This window comes from Oncorhynchus nerka, linkage group LG14 (genome assembly GCF_034236695.1).
Source record: "Oncorhynchus nerka isolate Pitt River linkage group LG14, Oner_Uvic_2.0, whole genome shotgun sequence".
NCBI lineage: Eukaryota > Metazoa > Chordata > Actinopteri > Salmoniformes > Salmonidae > Oncorhynchus > Oncorhynchus nerka.
Genome location: NC_088409.1, coordinates 39,023,806 through 39,047,805, shown reverse-complemented (window position 1 = coordinate 39,047,805; position 24,000 = coordinate 39,023,806). Strand labels below are relative to the sequence as shown.

Genomic DNA, 24,000 nt, shown 5'->3' with positions numbered 1-24,000 from the left:
ACACACAGACTCCTTCAGTCTGAAGGGCCTGTAGAAGGCCTGGGCCCAGAACTTGGCCCAAACTCATTTCACATGCTGTGGCAGATCCAGGAAGACAACAATGTATGTCCATTTCTCTTGTGCTTTTGTCAAAAATGTGTCCTTTATACACACAGTACAAGACCAATATACTGTATAGCCATTATACATGAGGCCAAAGCTTTGTTATGTTGGTGGCAGAAGTGGAATCGTGACCACGACAACCATCACTCCTGAAGTCCTATGAAGGACTAGTTAGTCAGTGTTGACATGCTTTTCAATAGGGGAGGGTTGTGTAACAACTCTGCAACCCATTACCCAATGGATCCTGCTCCAGACCGGGTTCACAACCCTTTTGAGTCCCTACAGTACTATACTGTAGGTCAGGTCTCCATGATGATACGGATTGGTGTATCACAAAGCACACACCCCTGCCTCACAACTCTCCATATACAGTTATCCCTGTACTACAGATCACATACTTCAGTAAGCACCCACAAAGTTGGTGATTAATGCCCAGATAGATGACGTGGGGTTTCTACAGAAGTACAGAAGAAGGGACTTTGGCTCAACAACAATTCTCACTTTCACCAACTGTTGCTGTGATGTTCTGTGTCGAGTGGTCAGAATAACAAGACCAGAGTAAATGAACACTTAGTCAAAAAAATATAACATTCCACTGTCTCTCTTCTTCGCAATAGCTAAGTCAAGAGTCTCTCTCTCTCTAGTCATCTTGTTACTGTTGCTCACTGGAGCTAATGGACAAGGACAGGCGAAGGGTGATTGTTGGTGGTGTGCTTCACACATCTTTGCACTCGTCAACAAGACATCCATTTAATCAAATGTGACCTGTTTGACGGAGACAGAGCAACTCTTTGAAAGTGGAAGTTCAACTTTGAATTACATTGAATTTGATTTACTGTATTTCTATAGAAATTAGTGCCCCAATGATCTGCAACTGCTTCACTCTTGCTGATCCTGGCTTTACAGTGATTTGCTTCATACGGAGGTGGACAGACATACATTATTTGCCAGTTACCTGTCAAGTCAGATCAGTGTGATGGACAGAAAACAGGGAATTAAATCTATGCAAGATGTTTGAAAAAAGCAGAGGCATCATTTAAAATGTGTGGGGAGGGTTGTACTGTTGTAGGTCAAGTACAGCATTCTCTTGCCATTGTACCTCCTACTGTGTTCAGTTAGCTATGATTCATCATTGTGAAGCACTGCTGATTACACAATCATAGTCACTATTATCATTATCTGTTTATTAATGGTCAATGCATTATTTTACAAGTTCGTTCCATTGTATTTCTGTCAGTAAAGAACATCGTTAAGATCATAATTGCATAGCTGAAGCTTTTCTGACAGCTATGCCCTGTCTTTTTGCATTGTTCTCTAGGCCCCTGTCTTTTTGCATTGTTCTCTAGGCCCCTGTCTTTTTGCATTGTTCTCTAGGCCCCTGTCTTTTGAAATGTATCTGACATATTATTGAAGTGACTTTTGTGGGACCCCAACGGGTAACTACCTCATGTATGTTCATGCATTTCCTATCACTAAAATAAATGAGGAAGTTGCCCGTTGGGGTCTCACAATAAAAGTCACTTTTAAAAGGAAAGCATTTCCTGATAACAGCCATCACTATTCAAACAATGCACCTCTGTTTCCGATGCAGGGTAGTTCATCACAGACCCCACCATGGAGAGGCAAGGCAGGCTAACTGAGCACAGGTGTTTAGTTGTTACAACAGTAAGGCTATTAATACCTGTGGAGTGAAACAACGTGGCTTTGTAGAATGACACATGGACCTTTACAGCTGCTTTTCAAAACAGCTTTTCCACCATCATTCATTTGAAATCTGTTTCTCATACAAAGCAGTATGGATAAGGTACTCTCAGATAGAAAATGAAAGTGAGTTTTAAATATAGCATTTTGTAGCACCCCTATGTCAAAAAGAAAGTAGAAAAGGAGAACGCCAGGAGAAGGCATTCCAACCTCCTCCAGTTCAAAACCGCTGCAATAGAGGATGTATAGCATGTGTGGCATAAACTGTCCAACACACCAGCCTTCTGCGGTAATGTCAATTTCTATTCTCAGTAGGAACACTGTCCCTAGTAGAAGACTGTGACAGTAGGCTACATGCGTCCAGTTTAAGCGTCTGCCAGTAGAAAGTGCCATGCAGCTTTTGAAGTTACAGCATCAGGACCAGCCATCGATCCCATCTGTAAGAGAGTAGTCACACACAAGCAGTTCTCACCTTTACACCGAACACCCCACTCAACGGTTGTCTGTGCATTTATTGCATGTTGTTCATGGACAAAGCGGTCTAGCTTCCCCGCTGATCACAACACCCAACCTGACCTGAGCAAGTACATCTTGCTTTCTTAGTGGCGTTAAACTGCCACATCCCACTGGCAGCTAGCTTAATCAATACCTCTTCTCTTCCTCCAACCAGAAATGGGTGGTCGACCTGCCAGTCGTTAGAGGCCGGATGGACATCAGTGCGGATGGCTCCTTGTCCGTTGTTTCCTCAGCTTGATGTCGTAGGTTTTAAGCAATCAATAGTGCTTTTCTGAAGATGTTGTAACTATTTTTTGTTGCCATGCTGGGGCTGAATTCCCCCCCCCCCCCCCCCAGCTTGGACTATTAGGTTTAGTTTGGTCCCAGTCAATATCCTTCACATCATTTTAGTAAGAAAAATCTGAAGATAACTACCACAAGTTTATACTGGCCTGATAAAGGAGTCAATCTATAACACCATCTGCAGCATTACCATAAAAATCTCAAGTATCAACATACAAATACTAAACCTTCCTATTTTCTCAATAGGATTTCAAAAAAATTGTTTGCTGTGAAGTCTCAGTAAAAACTCAATAGCACTTAAACTTACCCAGACGGAGGTCAAAGTTGCAACAACGGGTCATAATCACAGCCAGGCTGCAGCCCTCTGCGGTTTCCATGGGAACTGTACAGTGGAGATTAGCCAGGGGCTGTAGTGAGTGGGACTTGGGCTGGATGGTGTATCAGAAAGACTTGGGCTGGATGGTGTATCAGAAAGACTTGGGCTGGATGGTGTATCAGAAAGACTTGGGCTGGATGGTGTATCAGAAAGACTTGGGCTGGATGGTGTATCAGAAAGACTTGGGCTGGATGGTGTTCAGAAAGACTTGGGCTGGAATCAGAAAGACTTGGGCTGGATGGTGTATCAGAAAGACTTGGGCTTGTATCAGAAAGACTTGGGCTGGATGGTGTTTGGTGTTCAGAAAGACTAGGGCTGGATGGTGTATCAGAAAGAGAGGGGCTGGATGGTGTATCAGAAAGACTTGGGCTGGATGGTGTATCAGAGGACTTGGGCTGGATGGTGTATCAGAAAGACTTGGGCTGGATGGTGTATCAGAAAGACTTGGGCTGGATGGTGTATCAGAAAGACTTGGGCTGGATGGTGTATCAGAAAGACTTGGGCTGGATGGTGTATCAGAAAGACTTGGGCTGGATGGTGTATCAGAAAGACTAGGGCTGGATGGTGTATCAGAAAGTCTAGGGCTGGATGGTGTATCAGAAAGACTAGGGCTGGATGGTGTATCAGAGGGACTTGGGCTGGATGGTGTATCAGAAAGACTTGGGCTGGATGGTGTATCAGAAAGACTTGGGCTGGATGGTGTATCAGAAAGACTTGGGCTGGATGGTGTATCAGAAAGACTAGGGCTGGATGGTGTATCAGAAAGACTTGGGCTGGATGGTGTATCAAGAGGGATTTGGAGGCATTTAACCAACTTCAACTTGAACGTTTTGATAGACCTGTACTGCGGGGAGATGGACAGTAAAATATTCCTATTCCAGATTTTTTTGAACGCTTTTTGCACTTGTTGGACAAGTTAAGCTTCATACATAATTTATTGTTTCAGGGAATGGTAAATGTGACAAACAACCATCCCTATAATCTTAACTTTATTTGACTTTGTCAAGACACCACAGGCTCAGTTGAGGGCCTCTTGATAATTCATCAGAAATGGATGAATGTAAGGTGTCTAACAGATAAATGAAAGGACAGCTATGAACATGGCATCTTCAGAATGAGTAAAATAGCATTCAGAAATGCTTGGTGCAGAGCCTGGCAGAATTCCTCAACATTGTGTAAGAATTGGTTAAGTTGCACAATACACAAGGAATTCTGCGATGCTCGGAATAGAAAGCAGTGGCTAATTAAATTCTACTACATAACTAAAAGTGACTTGATCACGAATGTTAAGATATGCATAAGGAAAACAAAATAAGTCTCAGAATTTTCCGGGCTTCCCATTGAGTCACTGGACAAACAGGGCTTGAAAACTGCATTGACAGAGCAGTTTGGCTGCTGGATTATGGCATGATTGTTACGAGCACTACAGGCCATGTGACTATCAGGCAGCCTATGAGGTCATGGAGCAGTCAGTTCTCAGCTCCCCGAGAAGACTGTCGCCACCACCTAGCAAGCTCCCTCTAAACACCATAGTAAATAGTCATTCCCCTCTGAAGCCATGAGGACTTTTTCCAGCGAGCCAAAGAAGAGACAGATTTTAGGCAATATGGTATTTATATATTTCAATTCAGAGAAAATTAGTATCCAATGATGATATGCTGTATTACATTCAGGTTTAAGCCCTTAAGACTTTTATAACGAGAATTTAAATGGCAACAGAAAAAAAATAATCTTCGAGAAGACAACAAAAAACACCACCCGATAGCAATGGAGAGAACTTCAATTCCATGAGGCTTGAGAGGTTAACAAACCAAACCAGATAAGCAGGCAAAGAAAACAAACAAAAAAGTATGGTATGCTCCTTTTCAGAAACCTCACATTGTTCCCTCTGTTCTGTGTTCAGACATCATTTTTGCTTAACGGGTGTACAATGTTAATTCTCAGGTTGTGTAGGTACCCCTAGCTCACTCTCCTGAGGTGATGTCAGACAGGAAATCCAGTCCTGTCAGTTTACGGTCTCAGCGGTAATGTAGCTCTTGTTTACGACCTCTCTCCAGAGAAAGAGAGTAAAGTGCAGGTGTTTAATCCGGTCCATACATGAAGGTAAGACGAGCACAAGGAGACCTGAAACAGCGGCATTTGTATAACTACATAGTATACTGTACAAAACAAACCCCAAACACTATACAAATATACAAAATCAACAGAAGTCATTTCAAAATATTCCTTAAGTGAGGTGAAAGAAGAAGAAAAAAATAGTTGATTAAAGGAAACTACAGATTATGGTAGGAATTGCATTAATATAGTTGTGCCCAATATCGGTTTGTTGTTTGAGTATAATGATAAACCTTCAAGAGTGAGGGATGTAGTATTTTGAGCATCTGCAACAATACAACCTGATAATCAAAGACAATGGGATAGGAGATTTGCATCGAAGTACTGTATGACATCTCATGTTTTATTGCTTGCCAAAGAGATGGACTTTTATAGGGTTCTACAGTTACTTCTTAGAGAAGCTAAAAAAGAAAAAAAGGAAAGAAAAATGATCCCTTTTGTCAGTTCTGTCACTCAAAACACACACATCTCAGGATAAACGTTCTATATTACACTGAAAGACTGCAAATTAGTTCAAGTCTTTGCCACCTGTGAGCCTGACTGCTTAGGTATAAAAACAAGCTGCTTTAAAAAAAGGAGAGAAAGGATTCCCATGGAAACACAGGAAGATAAACTATGCCCAGACTGAAAGTGATTGAATTAGATCTGTCTGTCCCAGAGTGTAAAACCTGAAATGGTTAGTGCATTTGACATTCGCTTCACAGCGTGAAAAAGTGATGGTGGTTGCGGGTAGGTCATCATTAGTCCTCCAACAAGCCTTTCACATGTCAGTGTCAGCTGACACAGAATGGCCATACCTTATAGGGAAATACAGTTGGAAGAGGGCCACAGGGGGGCAGGGACAGTCCTGGTTCCTCTGAGAGAAGTCGACGGTAGACACTTCCTGTACAGTTCCTGTGCGTTATGCAATGATTTCCCATTCTCTGTTCAGGCAAGTTCAGCTTTATTTTCTGACAGGTCATGATACCCTGGAACTGTGAGGGCAGGTTAGGAAGCAGTCACATACTGAAGAGACCACAGTAAGACAATGGGCTGATTTCCTGATCACCACAGGTCAAGGTTCTGCTCTCACAGCACTCTAGAGGCACTCAGTGGAGACTCCAGCCAGAAACTTACCAAATACTTTAGATAAACCAAAACCTAACACATATCTCCAACACTGGACAGTACTCTATAAAGCATGACAATATTTTTAGGTGCATGTTTTCTATGATTTAGTAAAAAATATCTGAAGTAAAGCTTTCTAGCGCATTCACACACACACCGACACAATGATCACACAAACTTCTCCCTACAGCCATTATTCAGCTTAGGGTTATACCGACAGAACACAGCCTCAAAATAGAAGTTACAGTACTAGGGTCTGATGCAATATCTCATTAAAACAGGGCTGCCCAGACAACTCACTTTCTCAGAAGGCACTGTGTGGAAATTAAGGTCTGTGTGAGGTACATTTTTGGGATGATTGAATATGTGCATTTCAAATACATGCTATTACAAGCTAAGCTGTGTAGAAAAACTCTTCAACTTCAAAACTGAAAGTTGGCCAACACTGTATGCTAAGACATACACACCTAGAGGAGCTTCACCATACAATCATAACGCTTTAGCTGATTTGTCATTTGAGAGGTTAGTGAAGGAGGGGTTATTTAGGTTAGAAAAGAATGAAGCAGCTACAAACCTAGAAAAAAAAGCACCTATAGGTATTTTACCTGAAATATTTAAATAGGTAGGTAGACCATGTGACGTGTGACTGAATGCTAATCGCTTCTCCCTGCAGAAATATCAGCATTGAGGCATGTACCTCTTAAGGTTCATCTGTAAAAAAAAAAAAATAAAAAAATAAAAAAAAAGGGGAAATGAAATCAAGAATATAATAGAAGAGGATGACATTAGCAGAGAGGACAATGAGAGGTGCTACATGACTCCTAGCATCATTCTCCGCTGTAGTGAGGTCCACTGTTTAATGGAAAACAAAGAGGATGACTGTGGAGCACGCCATACAGGAAGCAGCCATACTACAAATAGTGTGTGGGATATTTTTACCAAACTTACTACAATTCCCATCAGGCATTTCACTATATTATCATTAAAAAGCATTTATTTCAGCTAGAAGAAAAAAAAAACTTTTCTTCAAAACCCTGCTGTGGAGAAAAAAAAACTATAATTATAAGTGGAATATTGCTAATTGATTACTAAAAGGGGAAGATGGAAGGCTGTCAGGAGGGCCTTCCTCAGTCACTGCTGTCCTCCTCATCTTCGTCGTCCGACACGTTGTTGAACTTTGACCCTGACCGGCTGTAGGAGTCCGAGCGTGGGCCTAAGCCCATCCCCCCTCCTGCGGAGGCCAGCTGCAGGTAACAGAACTCACACACACGCACCGGCTTGGACGACTGGCTGGGCAGCAGGAATTTCTTGTCAGAGCACGGGCCACAAACCACATAGCCGCACTTGCGGCAATGGTGGCGGCGGCTGAGGGGCGTGAACTTGATCTTCTGGCAGCGCATGCAGAGGGTGGCCTCTGAGTCTGGTATCCAGACGGCTGCGTGCTCGCCAGTTGGCGCCTTGCCGCTCTTCTCCAACAGGTCGCCCACGCACTTGCCGATGTGGCTCATCCACTCTGACTTCTCAGTAGCGGTGGCGGCGTAGACAGCGAAGGACTTGGTGGGTGTCTTGATGAGCCAGCCATTCCGCAGGTCGCCCTCATCAGCCACCGTGTCGATGGTGACGCTCTCCAGCGGGATGATGTGCTGCTTGTTGTACTTCTTCTTCTGGATGACAATGTTGCCGTACACCAGGATGTCATTGAACAGGAAGAACTGGCGCGCCTTGGGCTTCTTGCGACACAGCTTGGTGAGCACACCCTCACCGATGAGTACGCGGCCCGGTATGACCAGTGGCTGGCCCGCCGCGCCGAAGCAGCCCTCGACTACCTGGATCCTCTTGGAGTTGGCCTCGCTGTTCGCCAGCCGGTCCACCATCTTAGCCTCGCCTGGAGCAGACAGAGAGAGGAGGGAGAGAGAGAAAACTATTGTATTTGAATGTTTTGCAAATACCCCTTCAAAGCTGTGATACAAATATTGAAAGTGGAAAAAAAGTCTCATCCTCATTATATTTTAAGAATATGAAAAGCAATATTGGAAATATGTCAGGCAATACAGACGAATTTCAATTGAGAACCTCTGAAAAATGTCCATGGACAAGTCCTGAAGTCTCATTCACTTAGCTGCTTTATTAACTTAATAAAAGATGAAAATCATCCTTTTTGAGTGAGCTTTATTAGACATCCTACTCCAAAATACATGAACATGTAATTATGTTATCTTCCTTTAAAACACTTCTGAAAATCGAGGACAGAGGACGCAACATTGTATTTGTCCCATTACGGCAACTGTGAGAGCATGGGCAGCGCCATTGAGGCCATCTCCATTTTGAAGTAGTCAAATGTTCTTCCTCTACTACTCCTATGAGATGGTAAACAAAGTGAAAGGGTGCATACTGCCACCTGAAGTGTGCTGTTTGAACAGGTATACATTTACTGCCACCTTTTCACACAAGTATAATTCACTGGCTCATGCCTTCTGATGACCTGGATGGAATTATGTGATCCTTCCTTTACTCATGAGAAGTCCCACCCTGCTAACTACTTCAAAATGGTGAAAGTCATCAATAGCGCTGCCCATGCAAAAACGGGCTCTTGGGCTCTCGAATCCTCTCTCTCTATGGGTTGGCTACACTTCCAGGATTTCAAGTTACCTTGGAGATTCTCGGGCGAGCTACTGAAAATCTGAGGAAGATAAGCAACTTCACTCTGACCTTAAAAAGTGCGTCTCGGCAGAAATCTGTATTTTATTTATATTTATTTTTTCAGTGGCGGCACCGCTGCTAAATTAATAAAGGGGAAACACTGCTTCAAGGAACACACACACCGAGAAGCAAATGCTTAGTATTAATAACTCCCATCGCCCCCACAAAATAATCTGGACAACCAATTTAATGAAGGTTGATAGCTGCAGATTAATGATGTCCACAGAAGATGAGTGTTAAAAAAGAGAGAGTTTAATATGGGTCTTTAAGAGATTGTTCACTGAAATTACTTAATTATGCCCTGTAAGCAGTAGATGGAGAAGGTATGACAGCCCATACTTTGGTTTAGTTCGTCTGGCACGGTTTCCACATGCTAACGTTTTAGCATTTGTGGCACAAATCCTATTCAAGTCATGGGACTGATAGCTTTTTTTCCCCCCACGCATCATATCCAAATCATGTGAAAGTATCCTACATTGATTGTAAAGCTCAATAAAGTCACTTATTGATGCTTTGAACATGAAGCACGAAAAATGCTAATATCAGTCCCATGACTTGGAAAATGTTGAAACTAAACCAAAGCATGGATTGCTGTGCTTTTCACCTTGTCTATAGACCGCTTACAGAGTAAGGAAACCAATATGTCATTTGGGTGAAATATCCCTTTAATGTACCAGTAGAGAATTGCACTGGGACATTATATTCTAACCGGTTCTGATGTACCAGTAGAAAAACCAAGCTGCTCCTATCTAACTTTCATAACGATGACAACCTCCGTTACTCGTTCGCCTCCTTAACCTCGCTCTCTGCCCAGAAAACACCATCTGTCTTTCCCAATCTAATTCCCTCACTCTCTCTATCCTTAGGGCACTTCCATCTGCAGCGTCACAGAACCATGGCATGAAACCAGAAAGCCCCATTTGCCCAGGAACACTAAGGTAATCTGCCTAAATGACTACTGAACCGTAGCACTCATGTCTGTAGCCATGAAGTGCTTTGAAAGGCTGGTCATGGCTCACAACATCATTATCCCAGAAACCCTAGACCCACTCCAATTTGCATACCGCCTCAGATGATGCAATCTCTATTGCACTCCAGTGCTCTTTCCCACATGGACAAAAAGAACACCTACATGAGAATGCTATTCATTGTAGTGGAGCATGTTGAGAGTTTCAAGTTCCTTAATGTCCACATTACCAACAAACTATCATGGTCCAAACATACCAAGACAGTTGTGAAGAGGGCACGACAAAGCCTATTCCCCCTCAGGAGACTGAAAGGATTTGGCATGGGTCCTCAGAGCCTAAAACAGTTATACAGCTGCACCAGGGTTTCATCCCTGCCTGGTATGTCAACTGCTCAGCCTCCGACCGGTACTACAGAGGGTAGTGCGTATGGCTCAGTACATCACCGGGGTCAAGCTTCCTGCAATCCAGGACCTATATACCAGGCGGTGTCAGAGGAAGGCCCTAAAAATTGTCAAAGAGTCCACCCTAGTCATAGATATCCTCTGCTACCGCACAGCAAGCTGTACCAGAGCGCCAAGTCTAGGTCTAAAAGGCTTCTTAACAGCTTCTACCCCCAAGCCATAAGACTCCTGACCAGCTAGTCAAAAGGCTACCTCCCGCTACTCTATGGTTATTATCTATGCATAGTCTCTTTAACTCTACCTACATGTACATATTACGTCAATTACCTCGACTAATCTGTGCCTCCGCACATTGACTGTACTGGTGCCCCCTGTAGGTAGCCTCACTACTGTTATTTTATACCTCTCATTTTGTTGGTTAAGGTCTTGTAAGTAAGCATTTCACTGTAAGGTCTACACCTGTTCTATTCGGCGTATGTGACAAATACAATGCTACCCTCATCTCTCCCACTCTTTGGAGTGAATCCAAAACTAGCAAAGCAAACACAGAAGTTAATCTGCTTTGACCCAACTTCCAGCAAAAGCACTGAGCGGGAGCTTGTAATTGTACATTCATATAGGTCAAAGGTAATTGATGAGAAAGACGATGGGCTGTGTTTGCCCTGTGGGCCTGTACCCTGCAAGAGGGACAGACTTCAGTTGTTTGAACTGGTGATGCACATGCATCTGATGCATACAATACTATAGGCACATTATTTTTGATCACTCAATCTCAAATCAAGCCTACAGATTGCATACACAGTCTACTCAACTAGGCCATCTCTTGATGTTGATACCAAGACAAATTCAAACCTAGGTACACACCTCTGGCAGATCTGTAATATGAAGTGGATCATAGCAACATAATGCCACTCCAGGCCTGGCCTCACTGTTGCTGTTCTGGGATTGTGCTAATTAGTAGCAGAAGCTAACACTAACATAAGCACTGGGGCCAAGCTACAAGCAGGGAGGGCACACAGGCTCACAGTTTTGTGCATTAGCCACCTAGCCCAGAGAGCTAACACTATTGACGACAGGTAATATGGAGCCATGGAGTATAGGGCCTTGTGTGCCCCTGCCTGGAGGGGATATTGTTTAGAGACATATTAGCCCTGTTAGTGAGGCCTCTCTGCCTACTGCCATGACGACAAACTACAGCTGCAGTCAAGAGAAAAGGAAAGGAGATGAAGGATTGTGTCAGGGAAATTAATCATAGGGAGTTAGGTTAAGAGAAAGATACAAGACTGCTTGGTCTCTTCATTGGTACTTAATGCCCAATAGAAAGAGAGAAGGCCTAAACCTTTCAACACATCTGATTACAACAGATGATCTTGATCACGTTACACTGTCCAAGAAAAATGCAATACTTTGCAGTGGTGAGGCTGCATGAAGGCATCGATTCAAACACCTACATGTAAATGGCAAAGGCATACGAGGACGCATTGACATTCAGCATTGAGGCGCAAGGTTCTGCGCCCACCAGGTTAGGCGTGGTGGTTTTCATCTGAAGGGCTCAACATGTTGGGACAAAACCAACTGCCAATCCTGGTTGTGACTGTGTGAACTACTGTGACTCACCTCTGCTTTGCAAAGTTAAACACAGAGTGGAGAGGGAGGCCTATGCCATTTCAGAGAAAAGTGCTTCAGTGAGGCTATAGATTTTGCATTAACTTTATACAGTAACAGGCCTATAGTACATGTAGTGCTTCAGTGGATTCAATAGATTTAGTTCCGAAGATGCAGATTCCAGCTCTCATCCAAAATAACAGCAGAATGACCTCAGTCTCACTTTCACACCGCCTCCTCTTCAGTGTGACACGCAGTAAACAGATGGGGAAGACAGAAAAACATCTCATGTCCTTTCAGCTTAGCTCGGGTCATACACCACCTTCAGCTCAACGGGTCAACCAGTGCACTGCCTGAAAGAGTAAGCACATACTGACTGAATTCATTTAGACCTTTTAATACTATGCATGTGCGTGCATGTACTTCTGCTGTCAAATAGGTTAGGGTACACAGGGTCCACTACCTAGTATCAAGTAATCTCGGAAATCCATAACTAAAATCCCACGTAATTGCATCAGATGCTTGATTAAGTTCTGGTTGCAGACTTGCCAGAAAGATACTAAAACGAGGGGAAGCAGAGCTGTAGCTCCACCCCCTCTCCTTGCAGGTTACAGGCAAGTTTATGGGCCAAATGACCCCTCCCCTCTCTGAAATTTTAAAGATGTGCACGCACACCTGTGAAATCGTGATTTGTCCAAATGATCAGCGACAAAAGAAAATATGCACTGGAACAGGGTAATTACTCATGGGTCATCGAATCAAACACATGCGTATGTCCACAAAATATTTAGTACTGTTATTCATAATGACAGAAAAAAAGACTCGATTTCAAGAGTAATATCAACAACAACAAAACATTTTTTTTTTTGCAAAAGAACTACCACGCCAAAACACATACAGGATAACCACCTCCTCACACAAATCTAGACTCCGGTCAGACACCACGCAACAGGTGGCAACAACACTTGGGAGTGTTTTAGGTTGTCATGTGCTGATTGGTTGCTCTTGTGCCTCTTGTCTCTGAGTGGATGTACAGGTTGCCAAGTTGACAGGTGGGAGAAGGTTGCCAGGTAGCAGAGGGTAGCAAGGTGGTGAATACACCTCTATCCCAGCACCAGGTTGACTATGGGCTTCCCCATCACCAGCTGGTCCTTTCAGAACCTCAAACTTTCCCTCCGCCATCAGCGACACCAGATCTTGGACAGGTTGGGAAAAAGGACAACCTTTTACAGAGCACTCCTCATAGTTTTAGATGCTGGAGTAACAGGACTAAAGACTTAATTTTGAATGGCAGGGTTAGCTGACGCCGACACTTGTTGCTATAGCCTACCTCGGGTTACGGGAGAAGCAGTAGCTAAAGATAAACCCATGATTAATAGATTACGAGCCCTGTCCTCTCGCTCTTTCAGGTTTATTTTTCTAGCCATTTTGCCCAGAATCAGATTGAGGTTGTGAAAATACACCCAACATTATGCAGACATGAAAACAGGACTTCTTCAGAAAGTCAACACTCATGATGTTAGTTCTTCTTCTTCTCCCCACAACATTTTCTATGTGAAGTTTATATGAGTTTGTGGGGAGGGCCCAATGAACACAGTTGCCACCCTACATCTTCTTCTCCCCACAACATTTTCTATGTGAAGTTTATATGAGTTTGTGGGGAGGGCCCAATGAACACAGTTGCCACCCTACATCTTCCTGAGGCAACATGAAGGCCAATAATGCTAACATTTTCCATAGGCAGGAGGGCATCCAAGCTACACATGGTGTAATGGTCATAATAAACTAATGGTATAGGAGGAGACACTGTCAATAAACAGCAGGTTTAAAAAGGCCTGGCTCTCATAATGAATGGTTCCTTGCCCTTTCCTTCCTGTAACGTCGAACAGAAGAGGCACTGCATGCAAAACAGTCTTCTTTCAGTCTCAAATTGGGAGACAGTTAATCTAAAAATAATCCAAGGTTTCCCCAGATGGGTCACCATTGCAAAACAATTGTCTTCATGAAGCAGATGGAGGGAGGCAGCAGGGGACATTCAACCTTTCTCCACAGTGCTGAGCTACAACATTTCTTAGCCACAACATTTCTTAGCCTAACTAACTTTCAGACACTAGAATACTCTGAGGACCACTGAGTCTGAAAGTGCAATGCAGTTGTATACCGGCCCACGTCTCATGAACTCTGGCAAGACAGAGAAGTGACTCAGATACTAAGAGAATGAAAGTGTCAGAAGGAAGAAAAGGAGAAAGAGCAATTTGTATGCTCCATCTAGAGGTCGATTAATCGGAATGGTCGATTAATCGGAATGGCCGATTAATTAGGGCCGATTTCAAGTTTTCATAACAAGCGGAAATCGGTATTTTTGGACACCAATTTTACTGATTAAAAACTTTTTTTTAACACCTTTATTTAATTAGGCAAGTCAGTTAAGTACACACTTATTTTCAATGACGGCCTAAAAAAAAAAAAATCAATCAATCATAATGACTTAACTACACATGGTTGATGATATTACTAGATATTATCTAGCGTGTCATGCGTTGCGTATAATCTGAATGAGCATACAAGCATCTGACTGAGCGGTGGTAGGCAGAAGCAGGCGAGTAAACATTCATTCACCAAAACATGAATTCATGACCTTAAAGCAGAAACCAGCAGTTAAAACAATAAAGCGACCTACCCAGAAGTTTCAGTAAAAAGTTAAGGGATCGGGCTTGAGAAATGTAACCACTCAAATTCATAGAGCTATGGATGCAAGGATTCACCATCCATGATGGCAAAATTATATAGTTTAAACCATGTTTTAAGGCTATATAGGGTTTGTATTTATTTTGTTGACAAAGATTGAGAGTAAAACATGTTTATATTTGGGAAATAGTACAGTACAGCTATAGGCCTATGCCTCCTCACTGAGAACGAATGTCACCAGTGACCAGACACCTCCAAAAGAATTTAGGCTACTACTTCACTACACCCAACTCTGCTCTTCCTTCTCCTCCAATCCAAATCTCCTCTTATATCGTGCTGAGGTGATTCTACTAGCGTCACTGCTTTTTGGTAACAGTAGTAGACTCAATTTCACAGAGTTGTTCCATTTGGTATCAAATTCTCCTCATTTTAAGGATGGCAGGAAGTCCAAGAACCAGAGGACCACGAGTTGTCCACTCCACAGCCAGCCCCAATCACCAAGGACAGAACTTACCAGACAGCCAGAAAAAAATATGTTGAGTCCTTGGGACTGAGAAGTACCACTGCACTGTAGTGTAGCACAGTACACCAAACTTTCAGTACCTTTTCAACAATAGAACATGAAAACCAGTTTGTTACTTTCGGTACTTCTGTCAGTCTCAAACGTACCTCATGTCGTCTACTGATTGAGAGAGGATAAAGTATGTCTATCAGGGCAGCAGATGTCCCCTTATAGCGGGAGAGCACCGTGCCTGCTCCACTTACTCTTCGCTAGCCTGGCCTGAGGAACCACTGCACTCATTAGCATTACAGGCTAGAACACTTGCAAGAAGATACTTCCGAGGGGCACAACGGTCTAATGTACTGCATCTCAGTTATAGAGGAATCACTACAGACCCTGGTTCGATTCCAGGCTGTATCACAACCGGCTGTGATTGGGAGTCTCATAGGGCGGCGCACAATTGGCCCAGCGTCGTCCGGGTTAGGGTTTGGCCTGGGGTAGGTCATCATTGTAAATAAGAATTTGTTCTTAACTGACTTCCCTAGTTTTTGCATGGGCAAAGCGGCAGGAGATATATATTTAAAAAAATATATATATCAAAAAAGGTCTAACCATTCAATTGAGACATGGCTGAAATACAAAGTTGTGCTATATAGTCATTGGCTATGTCATAGCTAATTTGTAACCATGAATATTGATACATTACTAGGTCAAACACTTTGAATTTGCAAAAATGACAAATTAATTAGTGGGTGATGGGGTTTCAGATCTAACGTTTAGGGACAAAAAGCAAACATTATCCACATTATCTGATAGTGGGGTGGTAGATGCCGAGTCATCCTTATGGCTCAGCTCAGGTGCCGACATAAACCATAGACACACACACACACACACACACACACACACACACACACACACACACACACACACACACACACAGAGGTCAGCTCAGACAGATTCAGCTTAAAGGCACCCAGCTCAAACTCCATTAGAATTTAGAATGGAAAACGAATGTGCTTATACAACAAATGTTAGTGCATCGAATCGTTCCTCTAATCAAACCAAATCGCTCCGAATCATTTAAAACCAAAAAAAGCTGCACATCCCTAAGATTTGCCATTCAAATAAATGATTACCTTTAGGTAATTCGTTATTTTTTTTTTTACCAAAACTCAAATTGTAATGCAATGATATTGAACTCAAAAGATCTGTCTGGGTCAAGTGACATTGTGACTTTGGCTGATATGCCTTCTTTATTTGTTGTGGTATCGAGTAACGAAGTCCAAAAAATTCTGGTATCGTGACAACACTACCGCACTGTGTTATCATCAGCTTACAACAAACAACTTCAGCCTTGTAGAGGACACACTCCTGGCTTACCAGGAGCACAGCATGTCTACACAGAGGATTACATGATCTCAATATGAGATAAGGGGGTTGTAAATATATTGTGTCATGTGGCCATTTATGTGATATCTAAACAGGTGTGCAGTGCAGCCACATCCACCTGTTGAATAGGACAGGGCTAAGTTAAGGTCAAACCCCTCACTGCAAATATAGGGGGGTGACCTTTCAAAACAAACCATTGGACCTAATAGCCTCTGATGATATAGTGGCATGATGGCATTCTCACTTCACATTTCGGGTACTACAGTTGATATGGTACCCTTCCCCAGATCTGTGCCTCGACAATCCTTTCTCGGGGCTCTACGGACAATTTCTTCGACCTTGGTTTTTGCTATGACATGTACTGTCAACTGTGGGACCTTGTATAGACAGCTGTGCACGCCTTCCCAAATCATGTCCAATTAATTGTATTTACCACAGGTAGACTCCAATCAAGTTGTATAAACATCTCAAGGATGATCAATGGAAACAGGATGTTTTGAGTCTCATTGCAAAGGGACTGAATACTTATGTAAATAAGATTTGTATTTTATTTTTAATACATTTCCAAAAATGACTTAAAACCTGTTTCGTTGTCATTAAGAGGTATTGTGTGTAGATTGATGAGTAAAAATGTACATAATCCATTTTAGAATAAGGCTGTAACGTAACAAAATGTGGAAAAGGGGAAGGGGTCTGAATAGTTTTTGAATGCACTGTGAAATCCCAATAGAGAATGCCAACTAAATGCTAAAGAGCGCATTGTAAACATTTTGTACAGTTTCTGACCTAAAGAAGTAACTCAAAAATACTACTCACTCATTTTGCTGCACGCACAAAACTAATATTTGCCCACAAGGCTCTTGATCCAGGCGGGGATTCTCTGCTGTTACCAAGCGAATGCTTGATTTAGGAATAAGCTAACCACTTAGCTAGATAGCTAACTAGCTACTAAATTTGCACACCAAGTGCACAACTGCAGACATATAGCACATTTGAGATGTAACATACGTTATAAAATATATCTAGCTGGCAAACATTTAGCTGTGAATTCCATACTGTAATTAGATCCCCTGGCGCATGCTGCACAACAGTGAGTGACTCACAAATCTCCAGTCTCTCGTCGTTTTCTTGTAAACAAACACCATGTGACACGTGACTGGGGACTACCGTAAACTTCATAAGAATGTGACAGACGAACTGAAGAACGCAATGTTCTTTATCTTCTATAGTATTGCACAAGTTGACTGCAGGTATTTACTTAAAAAGTATCTACAAATATATCCCGTGGCTTTTCCAAATACCCCGGTATATACTGCCCAAGCCTAATTCATGACATGCACAATTGCGTGGGACTGTTGTGAATGTGTTCTCTAAACCAGAGCAAGAGGGCAGTCTAACCAAAGCATGTCCAATGCACTGTATTTATAGAATACCCTTATAAATCCAATTGCAACAAGGTTTTATTTGAATTTCAGTCTAACCTTTGTTAGGGGACCTCTACCTTCGGGTGAAGTGTGGAGTGGGACATTCCACGGTGTAAACTATTACAGTGAAGCCACCTGGTGATAGGCTAGATTATAACCTTGCGCAGGTGAGAGTTTAAAAAAATAAACACTGGTTATGGAGGGACAAAAACAAACACCCTACTCTTAAAATGGCAAATAATTATTCAGCTACTATTCTCTACTGAGAACCTTGGAGGGAAAGCTTTAGTCATTGCCATAACTTGCTGACTCAGAAGCTAGTAAAAAAAAAAGAAGAAGCATTAAGCAGAAAGTATGTTAAATTTGATGTCATAAGGTGAAAGCACCCATTTGTAAGTCGCTCTGGATAAGAGTGTCTGCTAAATGACTTAAATGTAATGTAATGATTTGACTAGAGGAGGGGAAGCCATCCCCCAGTATTGTGGGCTAGGCTATATAAAACCTCTGAAACAATTTAATGGAGCAGGAAATGGACCATGGGATTCGATTTGAATTGATTGAAATCATTGAAAGATTGTCTTTGACTAAGTGACTGACCCAAATTGACTTCAGCTGCCTCTCAGGCCAAAAGTTGACACGCTATATACAGTTGAAATCGGAAGTTTACATACACCTTAGCCAAATACATTTAAACTGTTTCACAATTCCTGACATTTAATCCTAGTAAAAATGCACTCTTAGGATCACCACTTTATTTTAAGAATGTGAAATGTCAATAATAGTAGAAAGAATGATTTATTTCAGCTTTTATTTCATCACATTCCCAGTGGGTCAGAAGTTGACATGCACTCAATTAGTATTTGGTAGCATTTCCTTTAAATTGTTTAACTTGGGTCAAATGTTTCAGGTAGCCTTCCACAAGCTTCCTACAATAAGTTGGGTGAATAATAGCCCATTCCTCCTGACAGAGCTGGTGTAACAGTCAGGTTTGGAGGCCTCCTTGCTCGCACACTTTTTCAGTTCTGCCCACAAATTGTCTATGGGATTGAGGTCAGGGCTTTGTGATGGCCACTCCAATACCTTGACTTTGTTGTCCTTAAGCCATTTTGCCACAACTTTGCAAGTATGCTTGGGGTCATTGTCCATTTGGAAGACCCGTTTTGCAACCAAGTTTTAACTTCCTGACTGATATATTGAAGCAACAAATCTCAAGACATCTACATAAATGTTCCCTTTGTGAAGTGCACCAGTCCCTCCTGCAGCAAAGCACCCCCACAACATGATGCTGCCACCCCCGTGCTTCACGACTGGGATGGTGTTCTTCGGCTTGCGAACATCCCCCTTTTTCCTCCAAACATAACGATGGTCATTATGGCCAAACAGTTCTATTTTTGTTTCATCAGACCAGAGGACATTTCTCCAAAAAGTACGATCTTTGTCCCCGTAGTGTGGCTTTTTTATGGCGGTTTTGGAGCAGTGGCTTCTTCCTTGCTGAGCTGCCTTTCAGGCTATGTCGATATAGGACTCGTTTTACTGTGGATATAGATACTTTTGTACCCGTTTCCTCCAGCATCTTCACAAGGTCCTTTCTGTTGTTCTGGGAATGATTTGCACTTTTCGCACCAAAGTACGTTCATCTCTAGGAGACAGAATACGTCTCCTTCCTGAACGTTATGACGGCTGTGCGGTCCCATGGTGTTTATACTTGCGTACTATTGTTTGTGCAGATGAACGTGGTACCTTCTGGTGTTTGGAAATTGCTCCAAGGATGAACCAGACATGTGGAGGTCTACAATATTTTTTCTGAGGTCTTGGCTGATTTCTTTTGATTTTCCCATGTCAAGCAAAGAGTCACTGAGTTTGAAGGTAGGCCTTGAAATATGTCCGCAGGTACACCTCCAATTGACTCAAATTATGTCAATTAGCCTATCAGAAGCTTCTAAAGCCATGACATAATTTTCTGGAATTTTCCAAGCGGTTTAAAGGCACAGTCAACTTAGTGTATGTAAACTTCTGACCCACTGGAATTGTGATACAGTGAATTATAAGTGAAATAATCTGTCTGTAAACAATTGTTGAAAAAATTAATTGTGTCATGCACAACGTAGATGTCCTAACCGACTTGCAAAAACTAAAGTTTAACAAGAAATTTGTGGAGTGGTTGAAAAGCGAGTTTTAATGACTCCAACCAAAGTGTATGTATACTTCCGACTTCAACTGTATGATCCAAGTACCTTTTTGTCTCAAAATTATTTTTTAGGCTAGGCCTATAGGCTGACAACATTTCCAGCACTACAATTTCCAGTACAGGAAGCGTGGGAGCTTTAGTAAGTCTATGCATTAGCTCAGCCTCATACCGCTCACGGGGTTGTAAAATCACCATGGAGATCAAGAGTCCGACTGACACGCCTCTTTCCGACCGAGTTGTGGTAAAGGTCAAAGGGTACTGTGTCATGTGGTTGACCCTTAAGCTCTCTGCTTCTGTGGAGAAGTTGTTACTCATACCACTCACTCAGAAAGCTATGATCACTCCCTCAGCAGCAGGCAACAGCATTCACTACAGATTGATGTTTAATGTGAAAAAAAAGGGTAGCTGCTCTCCATATGCGGTTTGAGTATTAACACATGCTATTTTCTGATGACATGTGAAATGGCTGCTCTTCCAAACTCTTTCCAGGTTTTTGGTAGCGCTCGTTAAACTCAACCATAGGAGCAGAACCAGCAAGAGAGAGGAGTTTGGCTACACAGGAATGCACCATAACAACATCTGTTACACTCCTTCAGATGTGCTCATTCGTTCATCATATTCACTTCTGGGACATTTTAATACAAAAGGTAGCAGAGAACGGTAAAAAGTTGAGTGGTACGGCTTGCAGTTAGCCACTTTGAATAAAACTGTCTTCTAATAGCAATAAAAAACTAGGCTACTCATGTCCCATCTTGCTAACTGTTTGCTTACCTCCCATTTGGATAAAAGTAAAGTTCTAACAACTGAAATCCTCTCACAGAAGTGAAGCTCTCAAGTGAAATCCTCTCACAGAGACATACAAAGACAATAAATCAGAAGTAAAAGGCATTGCAATAGCCTATTGACACACTTGCACAACCTTGTCCTTTTGCTACTCTACAGTAAAGTTAGCAGTATCAGGCACTGGGCAGTAGTGTGTGTGTGTGTGTGTGTGTGTGTAAAAGCAACAGCTAGATACCTCTAATTTTAATATAATTGTACAACGCTGATGCTCTGACCTGGTGAAAATCTAGCTAGCTAATGTCGTAATCACAATTTCTTAATCCTGATCCTAGTGACTGAATATGGCACCTGCTTGGCATCCAAGTGCAAGGTGTTAATGGTAGTACGTACGGGCCCAGTACATCACTGGGGACAAGCTCCCTGCCATCAAAGTCCCTAAAAAAATTGTCAAAGACTCCAGCCACCCAGGTCATAGACTGTTCGTTCTGCTATTGCACAGCAAGCAGGACCGATGCACCAAGTCTGGAACCAAAAGGACCCTGAACTGCTTCTACCCCCAAGCCATAAGACTGGTAAATATTTAACCAAATGGCTACCCGGACTATCTGCATTGGCCCTTTTTACACCAATTCTTTTGACTCATATACGCTGCTGCTACTGTTAATTATCTATCCCGTTGCATAGTCAATTTACACATCTACCTCAATTACCTCGTACCCCTGCACATCGACTCGGTACCCCATGTATATAGCTAAGTTATCATTACTCATTATATATTTATTCCTCGTGTTACAATTTTTCAATTGTTTATCAATTTCTCTCTCTGCATTGTTGGGAAGGGCCCTTAAGAAAGCATTGATTCTAAATTGCAGTACGGTTCTAGAAACAGAAATCCCTCTACTTACATCTCACAACTAAATAATTTCACAAATACACACTTACTGTACAATGTTTTAACCGGTTAACACAGTTGCACCCGACAGTATTTTTCAGTGACAAGATGTTTGATACACACAGGTGTCAGTGATGCAGATAGCTAATTAGCACAAGTTGTTAGTCCACTCTGTCTTCCATAAACTAGTGATGTTACGTTTAATACTGGCGCGCCAAGGCAATCGCTAAGCAGTTTATTTTGAAGCAGTGTGCAGATGCTTTATCAAAGGCACGTGATCAATGACGTCCGAAGCTTCTTTTCATCATACAAATTATTATTTGTATTTAATTAGGTAAGTCAGTTAAGTACAAATTCTTATTTACAATGACGGCCTACCGGGGAACAGTGTGTTAACTGCCTTGTTCAAGGGCAGAACGACAGATTTTGACCTTGTCAGCTCAGGGATTGACCAAGCAACCTTTTGGTTACTGGCCCAACGCTCTAACCATTAGGCTACCTGTCGCCAAACACCTGATTGTTTTGGGAGATGACAAAAAGCTTACACTGTGCCTTGCTGTGTGGGATGTCATCTATAATAAATTGGCTGTGCTAAATTGTTTTGACTACCAGGTGCCACTAGTGTGCACAGTGTCGATCAAAGCCTCGAGTAATGAACCTATTTGACACAATTGGCTGGAAATGTACAAAGCTTCAGGAAGCTTTGTTTCCCCATCACTACTGAAAACAAGCAGTGTAACATGGAAATATGTCTCTGTGGGAGCCATAACCCTATAAAAGGTGTGTGTAATTTAACCTGTTTGTAGGAAATTATTTCTCGATGATATACAGTGGTGTTAAGTACTTAAGTAAAAATAATTTAAAGTACTACGGTAGTAGTTTTGGGGTATCTGTACTTCACGGTTTATATTTTTGACAACTTTTACGAAACTACATTCCTGAATAACATGTACCTTTTACTCCATACATTTTCCCTGACAGCCAAAAGTACTCGTTACACTTTGACAGAAAAATGGTCCAATTGACACACTTATCAAGAGAACATCCCTGTTCATCCCTACTGTCTCTGATTTGATATTTTGGCAATTCAAATTACTTTTGATAGCTACTTAAGTATATTTAAAACCAAATACTTTGACTTTTACTCAAGTAGTATTTTACTCGGTGACTTCCATTTTACTTGAGTCATTTTCTATTAAGCTATATTTACTCAGGTATGACAATTGAGTACTTTTTCCCACCTGATGATATGAAAGATACGTACTTTGTGTTTTCATAACCCTACCGCAAACGATGCGTTAACGTTTAGAACAAGCGTCGGGGCTCTTAAACAAAACACCCCCAGTCAGACGATACTATCGTCAATGGGCGCTAAATAAGATAGTTCGCTAACGACGTCTATGGTGTACTGGTTAACTAGCTAACATTAGCTACTAGTTTAAGATGACTCGCGTGTTTAACTTGGCTAATGTTATCTCAATATACTTCATAATTGGTGTATAGATCAACTTAGTTAGTTGGTAGCTAAGCTCATTAGCCACAATGTTAATGCAAAGTCTAGCTAAATCCTCCATTCGGTCCCGTTTCCAACTTACTAGCTAACTTAGCTGCTGTAGTGTTAGTGCAGTGGACAAGTGGTGAGTTAACGTTAGCTAGCTACAGTAGCTGTGACTATGGCTAAGAATAGAACACAAATAGTGAGATATCATTCCAACAAAGCACATACCCGACTTTAACTTCGGCCAGCAATTTACAAGTAACTTGTAACTTCGTTTTAATGAAATTCCACACTTGTCAGTCGCCCTCTACCTTGCTGTCCGCGGGTAGCGGCTCACTCGTTGCCTTGAAAGTAATAACAATATGGCTACAGGGAGTAGTGGCGTCACTTGACTTATTCAAAAAAATATGGGAGTGAGTGCTGGACTGGGACGTGCAGTCATAAACAGGACGGGTCGGGGATATTGTGGCTCACTGGCGTACAATGGTTTTTGGTCTTTATTTTTCTTATCCATCATTTGGTTTAGGATTAGTCAACAGACCCTGTTGTAAAGTAGGCAGGCTACTCCACTAGTAAACTGCGATCTAACAATAGTAGAGAAGATAACTGCCTGGACTCCCTACTGAGTAAATACTTATGTCATGTTCCACTGCCTAGATGTTTCTGACTCCTGACAGATCTTACAATGCATGATAGGTATTTATCAGCTAACCACATATAGGTTGTGTTCCCCTGCTCATATGTTGCACGCATCAACCAATGG

At 42.1% G+C, this 24,000-nt stretch overlaps 1 protein-coding gene across 2 annotated transcripts; it reads right to left on the bottom strand.

Moving 5' to 3' along the window:
* Nucleotides 1-4,572: 4,572 nt before the first annotated feature.
* On the bottom strand, nucleotides 4,573-23,597 carry plekhf2 (pleckstrin homology domain containing, family F (with FYVE domain) member 2). 2 transcript variants are annotated; one of them, XM_029679581.2, is made up of 2 exons: nucleotides 23,466-23,597; nucleotides 4,573-8,084 (listed from the first exon to the last, which is right to left on the bottom strand). In XM_029679581.2, exon 2 carries the CDS (start codon nucleotides 8,071-8,073, stop codon nucleotides 7,327-7,329), a length of 747 nt encoding a protein of 248 aa, XP_029535441.1. In that variant the 5' UTR covers nucleotides 8,074-8,084; nucleotides 23,466-23,597; the 3' UTR covers nucleotides 4,573-7,326. The 2 variants fall into 2 exon arrangements, with proteins under 2 accessions (XP_029535441.1, XP_029535440.1); XM_029679580.2 differs by lacking the exon at nucleotides 23,466-23,597 and adding an exon at nucleotides 17,269-17,572.
* Between the last annotated feature and the right edge of the window lie 403 nt (nucleotides 23,598-24,000).